Here is a 24,902-nt window from a genome sequence, read left to right on the forward strand (position 1 = left end):
TGCTGAAAATCTACATGATTTAAAACCCAGCTTCAGTATTTGGTGTGGTGCCCAAAACTGATTATAAATATAGTAAGACGTCCCTCCAGCATTTCATGAATGTGGTGGAAACTAACTGAAAACGGCTCCATAAATAAACACCCACAAGACACACGTAACTCTCAGCAGAAAAGACTGTAAACACATGACTCAGAAGCACACAGACATAGCATAATTCAGGGAGACTTGACTGCCTAAATTCTTTAATCTACATCAACAGCTGGAAGCTTATGCAAGCATGTTTTCTGTTTCTTAAGACATTTGTGTGTGTACAATATGGAAGCACATTCTGTGCAGGCAAACAAACAAGTCTGCCGCTCTCCCAGTGTAATGACAACATGCATGTGCCTGAAATACATGTAAACCCCTAGCAAATGCCAAAGAAACCACACTTCCATACAACTGACTTCAATTTAATTTTCTATGGTATGATGCCAGAACGACATTGTCACATTACAAAGTGACAGTGCTGCTTATAACAATTGCTGCTTCATTTACAAAAAGCTGAAAGGGTGTAAAAACTAAAACCTATTTCTGCCTGCATGCACTTTTGTGTCTACATTTTTGTTAAAAGCATGGTCCCAGCATAATCAGCTACATTACCTCTAGGGGTTTGTCTGATTATTCTCATAGCCCTGATCTCACAGTTACTGTCTATTTCAGAGCACGTTTTCCAAAGCGTAACTTATTTAAAGGAAACTTATTTTCTCCTGGCAAGGGTCCACAAGTTCAATCACTCACACACCTGTTCATGGGCGCTGAAGTCTGTGAGAGACAGATTGAAAACTGCAGAGGACTTTTGTTCTCAGCAGGGAGTGAGTTGAATGCCACTTCTCTGTCTTACAGAAGCTACAGCACCTCTGCCTGACATGGGCAGCACTGATTGCTCACAGACAGCAGCCTTCCACATTCCTCCAACAAAACATTCGCAACCTCATCACTCTCACGCACTACTCTTACTGCACACTAAACACCACACCAATCACACACATACACACGGCTCAACTTTATATGAACTGTGGTTTTTATTTGTGTTGCCTTTAGTTTGGTCTTCTACTGTAGAAGATTTGCAGCATTCTAAGGCAATATTCTATAAAAAAAAAAAAAAATATATATATATATATATATATATATTTGGAACCAAATAATTAACCAACACAAATAATTTTGAAATTCAGGGTTTGGCTATCAGTTTTGCCTTTGATACAGCTTCCAACCTTCTTATAATGGATTCATATGACTCATGAGTAGTCTCCAGTGTCCAGTGTCATCTGTCAGAACATCTGCCAGTTGTTGAAGAAGGGAATCGGCTTCTCACTCCTCTCTCCAAAACTGCTCACAGTGGTTTGATAACATTCAAGTCAGATGAAGTTCATTTTGGTTCTCCAACTGTCCAGGTTTTATGATCATGTTATCTATTCTCCATTTAGCATTGCTGTCTGTGATTAAAGTTTTACCAGGCGCAGCTCTTTAATAGATGTTGTCTTTCTGAATTTTCTGCTGTTTTAACATAATCCTTCCCAGATCCTATCATTCACTTTCAGTTTTTGCCCCCGATTACTCTTTGGTAATGAAGTCTTGCCACACTTTGTATACACACAATTGTTCTTAAAACACCAAACAACTAAGCTGTTAAGGATACAGATGCTCCTGCTAAATGGGCTCCCATAATTTACCTTTTTGGAAGTCTGACAAATCACTCCTTTTTTTTCCCACAGCTTATACTAAACACAGCTGAACACAACCTATGCTATCTGGGCTTGACAATAAGAACTGCCCGATCGGGCCACTACTGCATCCTCACAAAGGTTTATCATTTTTTTTAATCAATTTTAAGTCTTGCAAATTTGAACATTTAAGTGATTTTTAACCATTCAAGTAAAAGTAACTCAATTCATTACTCACTCTTTTTATATATAGTGCACACATCATGAACACAGAAAGAAACAACTCTGACAACCCAAAAACACCAGATTGGGGTTTCCTTCACGTATACTTGAATTTAAACAGACAAACACATACAAAATTTTTTCAAAATACCCATCTGGGTGATTAAAGTATCCTCTTCTTCAGTGAACATACGCAGTTGAGAAAGAAAGCTAATATTGAACCCATGCACTGTGTCGTAAAGTGAACAACTTTTGATTAATTCTTGTTATAACTTTAACAAGAATTAATCTATAATTAATTTATAGAGTGTTATACAGAGTGAGTATATGATTTATCTACCTAATCACGTACAAACCTGAAAAAACTTTATTTGTGCTATTGCTTGTAATTTGTAGTTTATTTGTTCTTGTTGCTCAGTGTTTACTTGTCTTTAATAATGTTTGAACTGTATATTTGTTAGGCTAGTATTTGGTTTCAAATTTAGAACAGATAATTGTAAAACCTCGCTGGCATCTAAAATTATTATTATTCAATCCTAATTATTAGAGAGAGTACAAGATAACGTGGTCAAAAAACAATGAAAACAAAAACTAATATTTTGTGGCAGGGCCAGTGAAAATGTTGGCAAGGCAAGAAAAATACTTAGCACTGAGACCTGTATATACAACTTATAGAATATAGACAATAAAAAATAAATAAAAGATAAGCAGAACATTATTTGATTTTTTAAAACTATAGCCTACACAAATTACACTAAATCTATAATAATAGCTTTTCATGTTATTTTATGTGCACGCAGCATTTGTATATATAATTGAAGAGCACATGCTGCAAGCACAGTACCATTTCCGTGCTTGTGACCCTTGGTATTGAAGTGAAGTCTCCTTTTCACATTTTGATGTGGTCATAAAGACATTCTGCGTTTTAATAAACAATGGTTCTTGTGAAGAAAAACTAGACAGAAGCAGCAGTTGTGAGTGGAGTGGCCAACCATAGCTCCACCCCTGCAATAACTGCATTAAATATTTTTAAAATGTTAAACTAAAAAAAAAATCACCTGCATTAACGCGCTTATTTTGAAAGCACTAACACACACACACACACACACACACACACAGTACAATGACAATTTATAGCCCATTTAATATCTTGCTTTACTCACACAGTATAAATGGGCCTGTATACTTTAAGAGGGCAGCCCCATGCAAGGGAATCAAAATAATTGGTACTTGGAATGAAGAAAATTTTAAAATCTCTGCTTTAGTGCACTCCAAAACTCTCTCTCATATTTCCAGTCCACTGCAACCTTCAAAACACTCACATACTAATCAAACACGCTTAATGCTCTACCGCAACTAAAAAGTATTTTAGTGTAGGCTACACCAAAACACATGTTGGTTTCCCAATACTGGTGAGAACTACTCATAGACACAATGGTTTTCATACTTTGCTAAACCTAACACTAACCCTAAAGCCTAACCCTCATTCAGACCTAAAGATATTTGCCTTAAAAAAAATTGTTTACTGGTCTGTTGTTTACTGATCAAATAATATTTTTGTCCTTACTCTGACATACACACTTCTCTACATTTTTATATCTCAGACATTGTTTGTGCCTTTATATGCGATTTTCCTAGAACCTGACTCACACACTGCATCCTTCCGTGCGAGTATCTGAGGCTGTTCGATCGCCGCAGATCTTCACAGGCATCGCAAGCATTTTTTCCCCTCTGGTACTCCTCCCATCTCTCGCCTTTGCTTCCAAACAGATGAAATGAAATGTTAAAAAGAGAGCGAGCAACACGGCGCGTGACTTTTCAAGAAGTGTCTTTCTGCTCGCGCACGCCTTGATGTGTATATGTGAGAATGCGCGAGAAAGAGCACAGATGAAAGACGAGGATATATTACAACTCGTTGTATGCTATCAAAAGAGTAGTTTTCTTTCTTTTTCTTTTGACGTGATAATTTATGCATCTTTGTTGAATAACCGACTCTTACCTACAGAGGGTTCAAGACATTTCAGTGTAAGCTTACACCAGCTGTGATAACATAATTAACATGACCTTAAACACACCCCAAGTTTAAAGTTAGCATATATTTTTTTGTATATAAAATAATACACAATTTTAGCGACGAAGGGACATTGGATGCAGATTTGAGTGAAGACAAAACCGTTATTCCAAACAATGCCGAGTCACTTCAAAAAGCCTAATGGTCTAAGAGAAGTTATCTGCTGCTGTATAAAACTCGTCAGAAAATACCTAACAGACACAATGAATGTTAATTCATTAATACTTGACAAATAAACGACACTGCGATTTTCGTATTGGCTGTATACAAACTGCCTTTTAAATCCTTTTTAATTCAGTCAGCAACCTGACTGGATTTCTTCAAATATCTCAGGTTTGAACGTGATTAGATTTATTTGGTTTATCACAACTAACTTTCATATTGTTTAACAACCGTGTTTGAAATAATAAATTATTTAACTTACAGTTACCCGCCAGTAAAACTGAAGTTAGCGAGCTTAACGTCGTGAGGAGAAGAATTCCGATGCCGTTGTGGAATCTCATATTTGGAAAAGTACTCTGCTCCACACTTTTGAGGTACCTCCGACCGTTACAACCGTTAGGGGAAAAGCGTTAAGTCTCGTGAAGGTAGCGCTTTGACTCCCGCCACAATGAGATGCAGCCACCACGAATGAGCGTGCGACTCCCGCCGTTTCCTCAGATCCCTCTGAAGGACTGATCCAAAACTTGCGCGCGCTCTATGTTTGATGCTGTCTCTGTGTCTCCCTCTCTCCCTGCCTCTCTCTCTTTCTCTCTCTGATTCTGGTCTCCCTCTCTCACTCCCTGCCTCTCTCTCTCCGAGTCTGTGCTTATCTCAGACACTCGCTCTTTGGATTCTGTGTGATTGAGGATACAAGTGGCGTGCTCTCGATTTCTTTTCTTTTCTTTTCTTTTCTTTTCTTTTCTTTTCTTTTCTTTTCTTTTCTTTTCTTTTCTTTTCTTTTCTTTTCTTTTTTTCTTGTTAGGTCAGAAAACCTAAAACAGTTTTCCAAACCAAGAGGCTTCAAATAAGGGTTCTATGACTGTGTGTATGTAGATACAAGTGGCACGCTCTGGATTCCAGGACCATGGAGAGCTCACTTGTCTAATGTATATTTAGGTAGTGTGCCTCTTAATAAAATATAAATAAAAAAATAAAAGTGTTATCTTCTTTCACTGTGTCCGAATGCGTGTAGTTCTCCAATAAATAAGTTGCAACAATAAGAATTTAAAAGTACTAGAATGTCCAAAAATTGATAACATACCTGTATGTCATGCTGTAGTGCAGAGTCCTCCAAACCTGCTCCTGGAGAACTACAGTCCTGCAGATTTCTATTTTAGTACAATTTAGATTTAGGTTAGTTAGTAGAGTTAGTATAGTGATACCCTGTTGTATTTTGAAGCCATGACAACATTTTGTTGAGATAACGTGATCTTCTGTTGTGGCCTTAAGCCTTATCTCTTGGCTGCATTTATTTATTAAAGCAAAATAAATAAATAATAATAATAATAATAATACGAAGAAATCAGTTAGACTATGATTAATACAACTGTGTATATGATTTATATTTTTTTATTGCTCTGTCTAAGAAGAATGTTCTCATTTATTGGTGGATTTTCCTTGTGTTTGCTGAGATCAGTTTGTATAAATGAAACTGGATCACATCCACTAGGATGTCAGGCAAGTGAAAACATTTCATAGTGGCAAAGACCCTTGTGACAATTATAAATTACTTTTACATATTATTGTCTGCTGATATTTAAAGGGCAATCAATCATAAAACCTATTTGTCAGAATTTTATCAAGCTCATCCTAAATTAACTGGTTTAAATCATCTATTTGCCATCACAATAATAAATGTGTTAAAATATAATGCAATATAAATATATATTTTTAATTGTAATAATATCTATATAATATATAATATTATACTGTTTTGTTGATCAAATAAATGCAACCTTGGTGAGCATAAGATACGCTCCCCCCACCGAAACAATAAAACATAATATTATAAACGTTTGACTTGTAGTCCAGTCTTTTTGATTGTTCAGATCATGATGGTCTACTTTGTTCGGCTGGTGTTGGGCAGGTTCTAAGAGATATTTGGCATAATATTGAGAGTTCCTTCATGTCAGAGAGTGAATTGAAATCACCATGACATATTGGTACGCCAAGGGAGTACTCTGTTTATGTGTGTGATGAGAAAACATGAGCTTCAGACTGAGTAAATATCTGAAGGACATGTTTGTTTGATCCTTTCCAGAGTAAAGAGCGGCAAGCATGTGAACACGACTTTCTAATACACGGTCTCTGTCTTTCTTTTTCTCACGCATGCTGTCTGTGTGTCTCATTAAAACAGGTCTGACCTACTGAACTCCCGCTGTGGAGCTTGAGTAGAGGGCGATTTGGCTGTGTGGGAGAAATGCCATGAGACATCCACTCCATGCTGGAGTTCAATTCACTTCAGTATTGCAGAAACAGAAGTGAGGAAATGAAGTAGATACAATCTGATGACACATGAAAGGCCCGTTTCATGACTTTATTATATGTCTATCTCTTGTTGATATTGCTTTTTAAACGGACCACTTTTCACCAGTTGTATTTAGTTACACCCACAGACCACTTGTTTTCACTAACCATCTGACACATATTGGATACATAAACTGTTCATAGTCTGACTACACCAGTACTTATTTTTGAGCGTAAACTGAAGATTCAAGATTAGATATACAGATAAAGAACACAGTAGTATCTGCTAATGAAGAAGTTTGTTTTTTCCTGACAGCTTGCGGTGGCAGTATCTTTAGAAGAGTGTATGAATAAGTAAGCATTGAATTACATTGATTGAGTCTATAAATATGCAACTGTCTGACCTTTCAATCCATATGCACTCTTGATAAAACTCGTGTGTCTAATCAAAAGTGAATATCCTACCATTCAAAAAAGAAAGCAGAGAGGAGATCAAAGGCACATCAGATCAAAGAGATGTGTTTAAGATGTCACACAGTTGATGGCAGCACTTCTGACTTGACTGGAGGAACAAAAAGAATCACGGATTCTGTAAATAAGCCACGGGGAAGATTTACATTTTAGATAAATATTGGAGCTGGGTGGAACAATATTCAAGAATAATTTAGCTAAAAAAAGTGCAATTATATCTCTGGTCATGAAACAAAATGTATGAGTAATTTCATGCAGCAAAATTGTGGTGTTTACAATGATTGCTAGTTCAAATAATGTGTATCTAAACCAACATATTCACCCTCATGATCATTATTTACCACAGGTTAACAACTGGTGTGGAGACGGAATTCATTTAACTTTACATAACCTCTACCTGCAATGGGTCTTTAGTTTCCTTTAAGGTAAAGTAAGTGTGAACTTCTCAAGGCTTTGTTGAATGAACTGAAGGGCACCGGGCAAGACAAGCCTCCCGAGGGACTCCGGGGTAATTCAGAGTAAATGAAGAGAAATGAAGCGTACCCTTTAAGCTGCAAACAATCTCTCCTCTCCTTTATTTTTTACCATAATCTGCCTTCTCATCTCCACTGCCCTTCACTCAATGGCGGACATGGGAATCGTTTCCACTGATGAGGAAAAGCAAGAACTCTGCTGCCCTCCACCTCTCCAGTTAATTTTCAGAAGGCTTGATGTAATAAGGTAAGTGAAAATGATTTATACAATCTCTGACCTATCGTCTTATTCATGTGTACTATTACTATTATTTGACTATTTGAAATAAATGCTGGTATTTTGAACTTTAAAAGAATCCTGAAAATATATAAATATTAGAGGAGTATTAAGCAGCACAATGTTCAGCATTGAGAAGAAATGTTTCTTAAGCACCGAACCAGCATACTAAAATGATTTGTGATGGATCATGTGACACTATTTACTGGAGTAATGATGCTGAAAACTCATCTTTGCAATCACAGGCATAATTTCATTATTATTAAAATATTCACATAAAAAACAGCTCTTTTAAATAAAAACTTCTGAACTCTAGCTTATACAGTATCTACGCATTGCATTTCAGTAGGCTTGTAATGTAGAAATAAACCCTTTACAGTAAAGGTTGTAATTTAATTAATTGAATGAATCAACCAATTTTAAGTGGAATTGTGATGCTTTAGTGTTAAGCTAATTATTTACTCCAACCAGACCTTTTAAAACACTGAGACACACAGTAAGTTTAGAGGACTGCAATACTGCTACAGAATTTAAGTACTTACATAATACAGTTAGAAGTTAATGAGAAAGTACAGCATATTGAATAAAGTGTAAAAATATATTTTTATATATGGTGGGGTGATGAAAGTAGGGCAAAAAATATCATTTCTAAATATACTCATATAAACACACATTTATTACTGATAGTGTGTGATGGCAAGCAATAGATTGTTACACACTGTCTCTTTAACAATGAACTAGATATATTACTGGCTGTTTTAAAAGAAAAAAGGACAAGGTTTGTCTGATTAACCCAATACAGCTTAGTGCCTTCTAGTAGATGTTGAAACTATACTATATAGTTCTAAATAGGATTTTTGTGAATTGATAGCTTTTCAAAAGTTCCATTATATTATACCAGATGTTTTACCACGGCCTGATTTTGAATATCTGTATTTTGTACTCTGCAATATTGTGCTTTTTGTGGCAGTGCTCAATGGTGCAAGTTAATGTGCTTTTGTAATATTCTGACAAGATCTTATAAATAATTTAGGAAGAAGTTGTTTCCTTGGGTGAAACTGACTTGGACATTTTTGACATTTTTCTGCTGTCTTTGACCTCACAGCTCAGGATAGCGGCTAGTAGTGAAAGGGTTAGGACTTTGAATGCTCTTGTAGTGTCAGCGATGTAAATGTTCATCTGTTCCAGAGAGAGTCGTCACATGACAGCTCATGATGAGGAAAATATGGCACATTCAAGATCGTGAACTTTCAGTGAAGAATAGCTTTTCCTGGGCACTGCAGATCTCGTTTTATAGAAGCTTTTCTAAACTCAGCTTGATTCTTTTCTCCTTCAGTCAGCTTGAGGAACTTTTTAATTGATTAAGAGCATATATTGTATTTCGAGGGATGCTGCAGTCTTATGAAGTGTGTTGTGTGAGCTTAATTTTAAAGCAGGAACTAAGTACAGTTTTCATGTTATGAATTTATTATAAGTGGCTATCTTTTTTATTCCACATTATATATTTATTCCCCTCTTGCAATGTGTAGGATGTTTCTGCATATATTTAAATTCTGTAGAATACTAAATTCTCTCGCTCTCTCTGGGAGTTTCAGCTGTTACTCTGTTTGATGTAAAGGTTATCTTGACGGAGCAGCAGACATTTTCAACGCCTCCATGCAAGTCTCAACGTGTCTTCTTCGTGCAAAGCATCGTCTGGTCTGCATATTATTAAATCCCCTTAGCGTTTGAAACTAAGCTTGAGCTAATGAAAGGCTGAGAAACAGGTGCATTCTAATGGCATATTTCCTATGCTGTTCCCATGGAGATCTAAAAGCAAACATTTATAGTACAATGATGAGATCTGATTTCTGAAGTATTTTGTTTGTATCTTATTCAAGCATCTGTAGAACTAGATCTCAAGTAAATTAGCCAGTCTTGCACAAACCATTAGACTACCTCTGCAAAATGTATCAGGCATAACTAGACAATATAGAATGCTTGCTAGCTTAGAAATGCACTTATAATTGGCAAAGAAAGCACTGAAATATGACATGCAAGATCAATGGGCATTTTTTGTTCCAGTTTTAAAGGGAAATGAACATTCTGTCTTCATTGACTTATACTCATGTTGCTCCAAACCTATACTATTAGAAATAAATGTGCTTTGTTGGCATCTGGTTCCATGAAGAACCTTTACCATTCACAGAACATTTTCATGAAACAAAATATCTTAATGGGGAAAAATTTAAAGTATATTCAGATTAGTTATTTTAAAACACACACACACACACACACACACACACACAAAACAAGTGTCTATTTACACTAACCCCACCCACCAAAGTGTGATTGGGCTAGTCAACACTACAAAAGACACTTGTCGCACATAAGTTCTGGTGGCATCGATGGGTAAAGCACATGCTTTTTGACGCAATCAACCCGAGTTCAAATGGACTTTTGGCCAAACGTTTTTTTCTTACTTTTCAAATCTCATATCACATCAAAAAACTTTTATTTTCAATAAAAATGAAGGAAATAATCAAAAGTTTAAAATAAATTATAGGGTGGGGTTGGGGTGGGGGATGGGGGCTTCATTGTCACAAGAAAATGGAATCCATTTAATAATTTAAATTAAAATTATAATTTACACTCAATACATTATTATTGCATACTATTTTATAATAGTGTAGACATACAATTTAACTAAATGTTGTGCCTTTCAGGACTGTGGTGCTACATAAATACAGACAATTAAGTAAAACAGTATAAACCTACACACAACTAACCTAGTGACATATTTTGACTATAAATATACTATGCATAAATGTTTACCTTTATGTAATATAAAAAATACAAACTATATGAATGATTCACATAAATACTGTACCTACTGTATACACAACTAACCTACTGACAGATTTTGGCTATAAATATACTATATAAATGTTTGCCTATACATACAAACTATATGAATGTTTCAAATAATACTGTACATGTGCAAATAGAAACATCATAAGTCAAGCAGCTGGCTGGGGAGCAGTGTAAGATGATTTGTATTGCATGAGAATGTAAGCATACACATATTACTGAGCCTTTTTTGGGATAATGTACACACAGCAGTGTGTGAAAAATGTCTAGTGCGCATAGAGGAGAGTGTGTTTGGGGGGTGATACCAAAGTTATAAGTGACCGTAGTGTAGTCTGTTTATAGACTAAATGTAGATTTTTGCTTCTTACAATTTGTATTCAGGCTTCAAAACATAAAATAAAATATTCTGAAGAAAGATGATATACAGTAGTCAGTGTGTTTCAGTGGCAGAACCTGATTTTACCAAGTGAGACATGTTCCTGGGACAACATCGTTGTTGACCCTGGAACAACATTGTGATTAACCAATCAGATTTGAAGAACCAGTTTTTAGATTTTGTGAAATTTACGCTTAAAATCAGTGTTTGGTGCTTGTACATCAGTGTCATTCATCTATCATTTCCTCTGATTTTAGGGATTACTCATGGTTGAGGTTAGGTTTAGGTGTAGGGATATGGTTAAGAATATATTTTTGGAGTAAAATGTTGTTCCAGGGTCAACAAAATATGTTGACCTAGGAACACATCGAACTTGGCAAAATCAGGACGTGCTTTTCAGTGTTGCTCTGAACCCCAGTGATTTTCATTGTATGGATGAAAAAAAAAAAAACATCTTCATTTGTGTTCCGCATAAAAGATAGTAAATGATGACAGAATTTTCATTTTAGTGTGAGCTACCCTTTAATGCTGTTGACAGTTTGCTTTACAAAGAAAACATAATTGAATGCAAACTTATGCTACAAAGCTATGACCTTAAGGTGCATTGTTTTAGATTTTAGCCTTTAAAAAAAGAGTTGAAGACAATGAAACATAAATAAGATTGATAACTCAATGAGGATACTCATTTAATTATTTATCCAGTATACTATTTCTACATTTGCGTCTTTTGGGCCTTTTTGCCTCCAAGGGCTTTCTGCTCATCTATAATTGATGGCAGAGAATATATTTTTTTCCCATATTTTCATTATCCACGATCTTTAACAAGTGTATTGATTCGTTCCACTTCCTCTTCTACCTGCCCGGCTGAGCTGTGTACGGTATCGTGTGTCTGAACATGGACCCCAGGTAGGGCCACGGGTGACTGTAAAACCTCTCACACACATCACGATTTGGCATTCAGACAAAGAAAATGATCATATGGTGTAAATCCTTCCCCCTGTTGGTCTACTCAGGGTTTGTTTTTTCTTAATGATGGTGGAGGTGTGGATTCAGCTCACCTGCAATGCTTGCTGTGAAACAGGTCTTTACAGGAGGCTTGACTTTAAAAGGGAGGACAATACGTCAGTTTGAATGTGCTGGAATATTAGGAGATAGAAGGAAGGTACAAAAGCTGCGTCAGTCAGCAGATAACCCGATAAACTTCTCATCTCCAGAGAGCACGGACTTACCCATTCTTGGGAGATCATACACACATGTAAAATTGTGTGTGAGAGTGAGAAAGAGGTGGTGTTGAGTGGGTGTGGGAACATATGCTTGGCTAAATGCTTTAGACACAGACTATAAGAAACATGACTGCATTTTCTCGTCCTGTCAAAGGCTTTTCTATGTGTGTGTGTCTTATACCTTCAGCTGGCATGAGTTTCTCTCTCTCTTCTTGAGTAGGGAGCCTTAGGGTCAGTCTGTAATCTACAGCTATAGAGTTTCCTTTAGAAGATGAAAGAAAGTCAATATGGAGTCAAAGATATACAGCCATCGCTAATGGAGTCAGGCAAAGAAAATGGCAGATATACACGAATGCTAATATGGCAACCAACTGATCGAGAGTGAACACTGCTCTGTTGAAAAGACTTGGATATGAGTTTTGAACGATGCATGTAGTAGGTGCCACTTCAAAGGTTTTTCACTAGCTTAACCGGTAAATTTTCCCAAAAAGTGGTTGACGTTTGGTCAACAGCACTGTTATGATCATTGATGATCTAGACCAGCACTAATAGCTTAAACATTGACATTAATTTATTCTGCAGCAGTTTGTAGTTATTTAGAAATAATAATTATTGCAAAGCATTTGATCATACAACTATTTTACATGGTAAATACATTTTTCCCCTTACCAATATCTTGCATTGATATTGTTAAATAAGAATATATATATATATATATATATATATATATATATATATATATATATATATATATATATATATATATATGATACTGTATTTTGGCATTTAGGGTTAGTAACATTTGATGGGGCAAGCTAAATAATGAACGCGTAGCCTGCTGTGTTGCCAGCATAGCAATTGGTTGCCTGATTTGACGATTCCTGGTCCGCATGAGTACTTCCTGTTGGAAAAGCATCTTTCCTCTCGTTTTGGCCTTCCAGCCTTTTTAATCGCCTCCAGAGCGGATACATTTGGAATACTGTTTTCACGTTGTAGTATGGACTGTGTAAACAGAGGCTTTTGAAAATGATGAAGCATGTTTAGTCTTGTAAAACATTATACCAATAGACATGATTTTAGCAGTAACATTAATTGCAGTTATGTGCTATTCACTTAGTGGTTTCTAAAGATATTTACTTGCATGCTTTTCGTATTACGTTCCTAAAAAGACAACAGAGATATGCAGCTCTCCTGCTGCAAAACACGATGGTAGTTGTGTTTTAGATAAACTGATAAGTAGATAAGTCACTAAAACTTAGATAAGTTTTAGTGATCATGCCAGTAAATGGGGAAATATGTCCCTAAATAAATTGGTCCTGCCAGAATAATTGCATGAAACCTGTGTTTCTGTATAATAAAAATGTCTGTATAATCTTAGTGAGGTTTAAACATCCACAGTAAGGCAAATGTAATGTGTCTTTGGAAATTTCAGTGTGGATGACGACTCTGGAATAAATGCCTTGGCTTCGTGGTTAAAAATGGCATCGTCATCCGACAGAACTGCGTCATGACCTCATTTAACAAACTTTAGCTGTGAAACCTGCATCTAGTGTCTTCACCTGTGAATGTATTGATTTATGACACGTGGTATGTAAAATCGCTCTATATGAGAAAACACCCTAAACAAAGTTATATACATAATTAGACTTTAAATGTGGCCATTTGAAACCATTGTTTCATAGTGCAATACACAAGTTGAACTTAACTCATAAATTCATACTCATTAATACCCAAGATTCAATCCAGTATTTCTGGGGTTTTATGCTTTATACTTCAGCATTCTCTTTATCTCCTCCCCCTTCTTTATCTTCCTTTCCACCACTCACAGTAAATCAACTTCCTGAAAGTAACACCTTTGGAATCAGCCAGGAGCAAACAAGCAGCACACTGACAAATCCCCCCTGTTCTCCCCACATCCCATAATGCCATCTGTTAGACGGCATCTCCACTGTGATTAGGTCAGCCCCTTCTGCCTCTTATGCCTTAAGAGTGCTAATTGGATTTCTGCCAGGCAGTTTGTAGTTTTTAAGAGACAGGTAAGAAATAAAACTTTATATACTTTATCCAGAGGGGCCAGAGGACATGCTGCCCTTTATCTCCCAAGGGCGTTGGCCCTGATTTAGAGAACCAAAGCAGAACAAGAAAGTCTATGTTCTCTTTAGCCATGGGTATCAGTCCTGTTATTTCCTTTTCCAGTGATGCAGTTCTGCAGCAATCATAACTTAGTACAGTACATCAAACGCTTCATGTCAGGACAAAAACTTGATGGCTTTGATCTTGAGATTAATTAGACAGAATAGTTTTATAAATGAATTTAAGCATCGAATAAGCATGGTTTAATAAATACAGGCAAACAACAATCCAAGAAATATCTACATCTAAAGTTCTGACATCAAACCCTAGATGGCTCAGTTCAATACGTCAAATTCAGTCTGACATAATGACATCATTATCACATGGCTCAGCTGATTGGTTCTTTTTGTAATCACCAGACAATGAGCTTGCTTCTCCTCATTCAGTTACTTGGCTAGTGCTTGCTGTAGCAATTGCAGCTTGCTTCAGAAACCCTCCACCTTCCCCAGCTCCACCTACATAAATATGCTGTGGGGTGATTGATGTATGCTCTATGGGGGTTATTTTATGTATGTTATGTGCAACAGTAATACTTCTTACATGCTCACAGCAGCATATTGTGGATGTATTGGCAGTAGCAAGTCTCAGAACTCAGCAGCATAGCAGATCTGCTATGCCAAGACCAAACACATTACTCAGTCAAACTCTCCGATAATTTTCATGACAGAAATATATTTTATGTAAATAAGGAATTTCTTGCATATTGGTTTCGCTGGTTCCCATGACCATACTAGACTTTTTACAGTAGCATTTTTATCTGTTAGGTTTGCATATCGATTGTATTTCAAGTTTGATTTTATTTGCTTATTTAAATAAGACCCTTATACAGTATACTGCCTTTATTTGATCAAAAATACCATAAACACACACACATATATGCATACATATATGCATAAATATTATGAAATATTATTACAATTTAACAAACAAAATTATACTTGAATATATTTTAAAATATAATTTATGTCTGTAATAGCAAAGCTCAATTTTCTGCAGTCTTCATTGTCACATGATCTTTCATCAGTCATGCTGATATGGTGCTCAAATAAACTTTCTTCTTCTTATCAATTTTAAAAACAATTGCGCTACTTCATATTTTAGTGTAAACTGTGATAATGTTTTTTTTTTCAGGATTCTTTTATGAATAGAAGAACAGCATTTATTTAAAATGAAAAAAAAAACCATGTCTTTACTGTCATGTTATCAATGTAATGCCACCCTTCATAAAATAATATGTTCTTTCAAATAAATAAATAATAAATAAATAAACAAAAATAAATAAATAGTATAGAATAGTTTGTGTTTTACCAGTACCTGTCATGTTCTTATAGAGTGAAACAGCATTGTCATTAAATTATTTTTCTCCAACTCCAGAGTCACAAGATATTTTTACAGCTCAGGAGATCGGCTCAAAAAAGTTGTGATGATCATGTCAGAAATGTGTTCGAAGTATTTTTATAGGTTCGTCAATACTAATAAATGTAACTGTTGATATTGCCTTCATCTCCAGGCACTTAACACTCTCTGAAGTGAGGCAGCACGATTGATCTGTTTTGGTAGTGTGATGCATCTAGGCTTCATTTTATCTATTATTTAAACAGGTTAAAGCATTTGTGTTGCATTTTTTGAAGTATTGCAGAAAATCCATGTTGCAGTGGCTTGAACACACACATTAGGAACTGTGCTTTCATCAATACTTTAGAGCTACAGTTCATGGTTGTGTTTGTGTGGCTGCTTTGGGAACCTTTGCGTACATCTGTTTCTTTGTGGCTTTTGAGCTTTTATTAATCAATATCAAACACTGCTGTATCAATGACAAATGCAGTGAGACCGACCACAAAACTTCAACAAAAGAGGGGATCAAAAGATGATAAAAATGAAAGAGCACAGGGAACTGGAGAAAGAAAGAGGGTTGTAATAGAGCATTGTTTGAAAACTTTTATCTAAAATTTGAGGAGAACTTGAATTGTTTGTTGAAAGTGTGAATTGGACAGACATCACACATGCATACAGTACAGAACTTGACACATTTAACGCTTTCTCACTTTCTGTAGTCATTTGTACATCACTTGAATAAAAGTGTCTGCTAAATGATTAAATGTAAATGCAAATGACAGTGACACATGGATCATGAAACAAGGGAAATAGTTCATATCTCACACTGAATATATTTTCACATTTAAAAGCAGATAATAATACTTGTGCTTTTAATTTCATGTTGTTCCTTTTTTATGTTAATAGCAGGAAATTATTTGGCAATATTCTGGTGTAGATCAGCTGCAAAGTAAGTACATCATTTACAAATCCAAACCTGTGTAAGCCATTACTTTCTTCCATGGGAAACAAATGAGCACATTTTTGAGAAACAGACCATATATATATATATATATATATATATATATATATATATATATATATATATATATATATGTTAACGGTTTGGAAAGAGTAAATGATGAAATATATAAATTTTTTGAGTGACCTTCGGGTTAAATTAGCATACGAGATATAACACTATAGTTTTAGTAGTTTATTTGATTCAGGGAATGAAACAGAACAATCAACACTTGTAGAAAATGTAACCATGGTTACAACAGCAAGGACAATGGATGAGAATCTTTGAGCCTTATCAGACTATAGTGAGACATTTATGCGAGTGTGTCATTTACAGAGCACTTTTCAGGGTACTACTTCTCCTATCTGAAAGTGGGTATGTGTATTAGAAAGCAATAGGTCATATAACAAGTTAGCAGTGCCTTTGACAATGGAGAGAGCTTCACATACCTTACTGCAGAGATAAAAACCCCATTAGTTCCTAAGGGAGGACGCTTTTCCTCACTAATCTGATCTGTGAACAAATGTCAGATGAGAAGCCAATACTGTGGTGGTCGACCACAACTGCCTGCGTATCAGCTTTCACAAAAACCCTGATCTGGCGAGCCAAACACAGGTGCATCCTTGATATTCAGACTGACCTCCACACTGGAGACTGGGGATATCTTGCATGTTTTATGTCTACGAATGACTCACGTTCCGTCTCAAACTTACTTGATTAAAATATTTTTTTACTGACCCAAGCCTTTACTTTTACCCCTTTTATAAATTAAGCATGTAAAGTATACCAGCAGCTGTAAAACATTTGTTTATTTTGTTCAGCATTTGATCTCCTGTAAAGGTTTTGCATTAAGGTTGCATGGAGTCACCACATTTCTACCAATGCGAGAGAGAATCAAAGAGAATAACTTCACATCTTGCTCTTGCAAGACACAAATTACCCATCTGCCTGTCTGAGGTTTCAGCACAACCTCTTCTTTATACAGACACTCTTCTCCCTTTGTTTGACAGGAAGCACCTGTTTGCTCTTCAAACAGGTAAAAACAGCTTGAAAAGAAAGTTGTCTTCAAGGACAACTGTGAATATCGCCCAAAATTTCCATTACCCCATGCGATCTCCAGCTGTAATATAATGAAAGGTAGCAAGCGTAATGAAAACAACTGTCATGTTAAGTGCTTTTCAAAGGGATGGGAACTTATTCAGTCTTGGATAGAAAACATTTGCATCTATTCAGTATCCATTTACTTTACCAAGAGTTACTTTGACCTTATGATTTAAATTTTTGAAGGAAATTATCAGATGTATGGAAAAGAATATTAAATTTTCTCCAGCCAAATGGAGACTTTCAGACTCTGCGTCAAATGAAAGATGGCAAGAGATATCTACAATTTACATTGAACATACGGAGTCCGGAACATGCAGATGAAATGATTAGTGTTTCCCGTCTTAATACACATTTTCCTTCTGTCACTTCTATTAGATTTTCATCCGCCCATGATGGTTTGAAGTTCTCGTAAATGGGGTTTTCAAAGTCTACCAACAGTTTCAAATATCTCTGATGAGATTTACAGATTAGGACGGGTAGAAGCTCCATCAGAGAGGAAGGAAGAAAAACCAATGAATGACAGCTGGCGATAGCAGGATGAAGTGATGGGGGGTTGTGTGATGAAAGGTGGGAATGAGTGCAGAGTGCTCTTGAGAGATGGTCTTAATAATTTGAATTATAGCCGAACACACCTTTTCCTGCAAAACCCTCTTTAGCTCATAAATGGTTCGCTGATGTTCACACACAGCTGGGCTCATTAGCACGGTGTCTAGAGAGATGAGCTGGGCAGAGAATAGAGGGAGAAAGTAAGAAAGAGAATGAAAAACTGAGGCAGATAGACATACCTGAAGCAAACTAGGACAGAATTTTGAAAAAAAAAAAAAGAGAGAAAAACAGTGCTTTTGACATCGAAGCGAAGCGAGGAAGAAAAGGCAGGCTTTTGTGCAGTCATTCACGTCATAGAAGTTGAGCTAAAGGCACAAGACCTTTCACATACCACTGCTGTCTTGTGCATGATACATTATAGCGGACACATGCTCTACTGTGCAGCTCTCATGGTGTTCTGACGGTCAGGAAATGTACTTGGGAATTAAATCCCCTTGAGATTTTCCAGCAAGGTGAGAATCACTTTTAAAAATCCTGTGCCATGCCTCTATCCTTATTTGGCCTTGAGCAAGTCACTTTGCCACTATATGTCTCCAGGAAATCTAGGAGGCAAATAATCAGAGATTTATAAGATCTGTTGTAGCATTTATTCACATGGCTGCATCTGTTGTAAGTATGATGGAGGGCAGGCGAAAGCATAGAAGTCGCCTCTGAATGGCATTTTGACATTGCTTGGCATTTGGCAGCCACTTACAATGGCGTTCTTTCATCTCTACTCAGGCAGTTCTGTTCCAGTTCGCAATTTGCAATTCACACCATCAGGGACGAGACTCCCAAAATGATCAGAGATCCTCATGATATCACAGTATGTCATGCATTTGTAGCGAGGGGTATGGTTGAAAATGAGAAACAACTGACTAGGCCATCTTCTCAATAGGGAAATATTAATACTTAGTGACTGATCACCAAAAAAAGAACACAGGAGAGTGGTTTGAAAAACGAGGGCCTTTGATGCGAGTAGAAGCTAGTTAATGAGCACAAGGCATTTATATCACGCAAAACGTACCACTCAATGAACTGGTCACAGAACACACAAACGTAAAGTAAAGTCACACACACGTAAAGAGTCCTACCACCACACACAAGGGCAAACTTGTGTAGCCTTGGCTCCTGCCACAAGGTACAAAGTTAACCAAAAATAGTTTACAAACAAAACAAAATAACAACAAAATACTAGTCCTTACAACTAGAAAATAAAATACTAAGAAGCAAAATATATTTAGTTATTAAACCAGGAAAGGTTGTAAACACAAAACACCTATTATGAAGCTAAGCATCTAGCACCGAATAAGGGTAAATACTCACACATCTTCATATGAGCACAGCAAATACAAACAAAACAAATAAAAACAAATACAACTAGAATAAGTAAAAAACAAAATAAAAAAAACAAAAAAATAAAAAACAATGCAAAGCAAAGCAAATAACATCCAAAGTAATTTTAAACAAAGCAAAATATATAAAGCAAAAGCGCACTGAGAGCAAGACAATACAAAGTAAACAGAAATAACAACAACAAATGCAAACAATTATGAGAAACTAATACACTAGCGAGCTTAAGCAAAACAAGTAGGCCTACACAAGAAAACAAACATAAGACAAAATTAACACAATTTGAACAAATTTAACAATACAAGATCAACTAAACAAATACACGCTGGAGAGCAGTATTAACAGAAACCAGATAAACAATGTGAATAAAGGAAAAAGAAACACAGACAACACAGTAGCGTCAATTTTGCCCCACATGCTTCATTAATTCTTTGGGATCTGAGGGGGTTTGAGACCCTGGAGAAATACACGCTGTTTGACACCCTACACGTTCAAGTCATCTGAAGTCATACCACAGCTTTGAGTGAGGAACAGACTGAAACTTTAATAGTTATTTGCAGAAAACCATACATACATTCAGATGTGCTGCCTTAAGGTACTATCTGGGAAACACCAGTCTCGTCAGGTCCCAGCACTCAGCCTGCACGATCACAATCACCTTTTCTAAGGAAAACAGTTTGACACCATGGTATAATGAGCATACTCACACCCTAAAGAGAGCAGCCCGAAAAATGGAGCGCAGCTGGAGGAAAACAAAACTAGAGGTATTTTGTATTGCTTGGCGGGAAAGTAACCTATCCTTCAGAAAAGCATTAAAAAATGCTAGATCCGATTACTTTTCTTCTCTTTTAGAAGACAACAAACATAACCCCAGGTATTTATTCAATACAGTGGCTAAATTAGTGAAAAATAAAGCCTCAACAAGTGTTGACATTTCCCAACACCACAGCAGTAATGACTTTATGAACTACTTTACTTTTAAAATTGATACTATTAAAGATAAAATTGCAACCATTCAGCCATCAGCTACAGTATCGCATCAGACAGTGCACTATAGACCCCTTGAGGAACAGTTCCACTCATTCTCTACTATAGGAGAGGAAGAATTGTATAAACTTTTTAAATCATCTAAACCAACAACATGTATGTTAGACCCTATACCATCTAAGCTCCTAAAAGAGGTGCTTCCAGAAGTCATAGATCCTCTTCTGACTATTATTAATTCCTCATTGTCATTAGGATATGTCCCCAAAACCTTCAAACTGGCTGTTATTAAGCCTCTCATCAAAAAAACTCAACTTGACCCCAAAGAACTAGTTAATTATAGAACAATCTCAAATCTCCCTTTTCTGTCCAAGATGGTGGTATCCTCACAATTATATTCCTTCTTAGAGAAAAATGGTATATGTGAGGATTTCCAGTCAGGATTTAGACCGTATCATAGTACTGAGACTGCTCTCCTTAGAGTTACAAATGATCTGCTCTTATCATCAGATCGTGGGTGTATTTCTCTATTAGTTTAATTGGATCTTAGTGCTGCTTTTGACACAATTGACCACAACATTCTTTTGCATGGACTTGAACACTTTGTTGGCATTAATGGAAGTGCATTAGCATGGTTTAAATCATACTTATAGTTCAGTTCATAGCAGTTAATGAAGATGTATCATATCGATCACAAGTGCAGTATGGAATACCTCAAGGCTCAGTACTAGGACCGCTACTCTTCACGCTTTATATGTTACCCTTGGGAGATATCATCAAGAAACATGGTGTTAGCTATCAGTGTTATGCTGATGATACTCAGCTCTATATTTCTTCACGGCCCTGTGAAACACACCAATTTGAAAAACTAAAGGAATGCATAGTCGATATACAAAACTGGATGACGAGTAAAACTCTGCTTGTAATAACCTAGAACAATGTCTAAGACTTGATGGTTGCTCTGTCAGTTCTTCGTCATCAGTAAGGAACCTAGGTGTGCTATTTGATCGCAATCTTTCCTTAGTAAGCCACGTTTCTAGCATTTGTAAAACTGCATTTTTCCATCTCAAAAATATATCTAAATTACGGCCTATGCTCTCAATGTCAAATGCAGAAATGTTAATCCATGCATTTATGACCTCAAGGTTAGATTATTGTAATGCTTTATTGGGTGGTTGTTCTGCACCCTTAGTAAACAAACTACAGCTAGTCCAAAATGCAGCAGCAAGAGTTCTTACTAGAACCAGGAAGTATGACCATAATAGCCTGGTCCTGTCAACACTGCACTGGCTCCCTATCAAACATCGTATAGATTTTAAAATATTGCTTATTGCTTATAAAGCCCTGAATGGTTTACCACCTCAGTATTTGAATGAGCTCCTTTTACATTATAATCCTCTACCTCCGCTACGTTCTCAAAACTTGCAATTTGATAATACCTAGAATATCAAAATCAACTGCGGGCGGCAGATCCTTTTCCTATTTGGCGCCTAAACTCTGGAATAACCTACCTAAGATTGTTCGGGAGGCAGACACACTCTTGCAGTTTAAATCTAGATTAAAGACCCATCTCTTTAACCTGGCATACACATAACATACTAATATGCTTCTAATATCCAAATCTGTTAAAGGATTTCTAGGCTGCATTAATTAGGTAATCCGGAACTGGAAACACTTCACATAACACCCTATGTACTTGCTATATCATTAGAAGAATGGCATCTACGCTAATATTTTTCTGTTTCTCTCTTATTCTGAGGTCACTGTAGCCACTAGATCCAGTCTGTATCCAGATCAGAGGGTCACTGCAGTCACCCGGATCCAGTACGTATCCAGACCAGATGGTGGATCAGCACCTAGAAAGGACCTCTTCTGCCCTGAAAGACAGCGGAGACCAGGACAACTAGAGCCCCTCATACAGATCCCCTGTAAAGACCTTGTCTCAGAGGACCACCAGGACAAGAACACAGAAAACGGATGATTCTTCTGCATAATCTGACTTTGCTGCAGCCTGGAATTGAACTACTGGTTTTCGTAACTGAGCCTGGTTTCTCCCAAGTTTTTTTTTTTTTTTTCTCCATTCTGTCACAGATGGAGTCTCGGTTCCTTGCCGCTGTCGCCTCTGGCTTGCTTATTTGGGGTCACTTCATCTACAGCAATATCGTTGACTTGATTGCAAATAAATGCACAGACACTATTTAAATGAACAGAGATGACATCACTGAATTCAATGATGAACTGCCTTTAACTATCATTTTGCATTATTGACACACTGTTTTCCTAATGAATGTTGTTCAGTTGCTTTGACGCAATGTATTTTGTTAAAAGCGCTATATAAATAAAGGTGACTTGACTTGACCAGAATACTAACTCCCAGCTCCTTTCACCAAGCAATCAAAACCAGTATAAAGCCACCTTCACTCCTCAGCGACATTTGTCTGGTCTTGAAGTCAATTCAAGAGACTCATCTAATTACCCGTTTGCTGAATAGTTTATCTGAACAATCTTCATCTTCTGTGGAACCCTCGCTGACCTTTCTGCAAAGGAAGAAAGATCTCCAGTTAGCTCATCTAGCTAAGTTGAGTTATCTCACCATCTAATGTAATACTCACCTGCTGATTCTCTGGTCCTCTAATTTTATGAGTTTAATCAATAAATACAGTACCTCTTCACTTACCATTCACTCACCTTGTAGTCTCCTTCTGTTCAGTGACATACATTTGACTCATTAACAATAATGATTATTAGTTATGAGACTTTTTACCTTTCTTTCATGATTAAATTATGTAATTTAAGGTCATATCAATTTGAAAAGTTTGTCCAGCATGACCATTTTTGCACCATGTGTGACACATTTTTATTTCCAATCGCCAGCTGGTGGTACATCAAAATATCAGCATTCTCATAATGTGAATGTTTAATATGATTCCACCCACATGTGATTAAACAGTACTAATTGCTGGGATCAGCATTTCCAGACTGTCTTTAAGCCTCAACAATTGATAGAAGGGATTAAAACACCTACTTTCTACTGAAACACAGAGTTCCTCAACATTTCCACTACACTCTCATCTGTTAGATCACATCCCAAGGGGTTCAGTGAGGGAAAGGGGAGCATTATTTACATTGTTACAGCATCTTCCTGGAATGGTTTATAAATAATGAAGTCTCTAAACACCCCGATCATTTGTCATACTAGCTGCTTACTGATATGCATTTAATAGGCAGTCAATACAAGAGCATGCGTTCATTTAATAATGCTTAATCAATGTAGCCTGGGCCTTTTCAACAAATGATGAGGTTCTGCATATTTGAAAAGGCATCCTAACAAGTGATTCATCAATAGCTTGTTAGGACACTGTTTTACTTGATATTTTAATAAATTACTTTTCTAGGCATCCTCAATTTCTTCAGTTTCATTAAGAATAAGTCTAGCTTCATTATTTACTTTAATTATAAGCTTGGATCACAAGGCACCTGGAGTCAGTGCGGCATGCATTTTGCTGGCTCATCATTTGAAAATAGACTGAACTTCTGGGAAATCCCCATTATGTTTGTCATTTATAAAAACCATTTGATACACAATATCGGCTTTTAACTGTAAAAGCAGAACCAAAACCAATAATGAGGGTCATTCTGGGTTGCCAGAGCCAAACACAAAACATTCGATCAAAGTGTTTAGACCATGACCATCAAGCAAGTTCTTCTCTTTCCCTTGAAATTGCCTTTTGGATATTTGTGGAGACTTTGCAATTTTAAATATTGTGTTTATTCTTCCTTCTCATTACTCATTTCCTCTGACAATACTTCACTGTATGCACCACCAACCTTTCTCTACTAAAAAATGCAATCAAACATGGAAAGGAATTTTTCATTTCTACTAAATGATGACCATGTTTTGTGGCCTGTTCAAGGTTCAATCCACTTTAAAAAATGTATTTTATTTTTTACCAGCTTGCATAGTTTATTTAATTAAAAATAGTTAAAACCACAGAATTTTTTTTTTTTTTTGGTCACAACACACATTTATTTATTTATAGTTTTTGGTGTTTGTTTGTATAAAACAGAAATCAACATGACAATTTCTATAGTTCCCAGCATAATTTGCATTGTGCCGGATCAGGATACTAAGTGTTGAAATTAAAAGGAAAGAATTTTATTGGATATTTATAAATAAGACTTTATTATGTTTGCATTTTTGTGGTTACCATTGTAGTGGAGCTTAGGTTGTGGGCAGCGACAAATATGTCATTGCATTGACAAATCACTACTTTATCCCTCATCCCATGTA

At 36.3% G+C, this 24,902-nt stretch overlaps 1 protein-coding gene across 1 annotated transcript in view; it reads right to left on the reverse strand.

Annotated features, from left to right (window-relative positions):
* Nucleotides 1-4,716, reverse strand: part of LOC127967720 (contactin-associated protein-like 5) — a 76,863-nt gene extending 72,147 nt beyond the window's left edge. The window contains exon 1 of the mRNA XM_052568359.1: nt 4,424-4,716. Within this exon, the coding sequence (XP_052424319.1) occupies nt 4,424-4,502 (79 nt within the window). The 5' untranslated portion in view covers nt 4,503-4,716. The remainder of the gene's footprint in view (nt 1-4,423) is intronic.
* Nucleotides 4,717-24,902: the final 20,186 nt, after the last annotated feature.

This window comes from Carassius gibelio, chromosome B11 (assembly GCF_023724105.1).
Source record: "Carassius gibelio isolate Cgi1373 ecotype wild population from Czech Republic chromosome B11, carGib1.2-hapl.c, whole genome shotgun sequence".
In the NCBI taxonomy this organism is placed as follows: Eukaryota; Metazoa; Chordata; class Actinopteri; order Cypriniformes; family Cyprinidae; genus Carassius; species Carassius gibelio.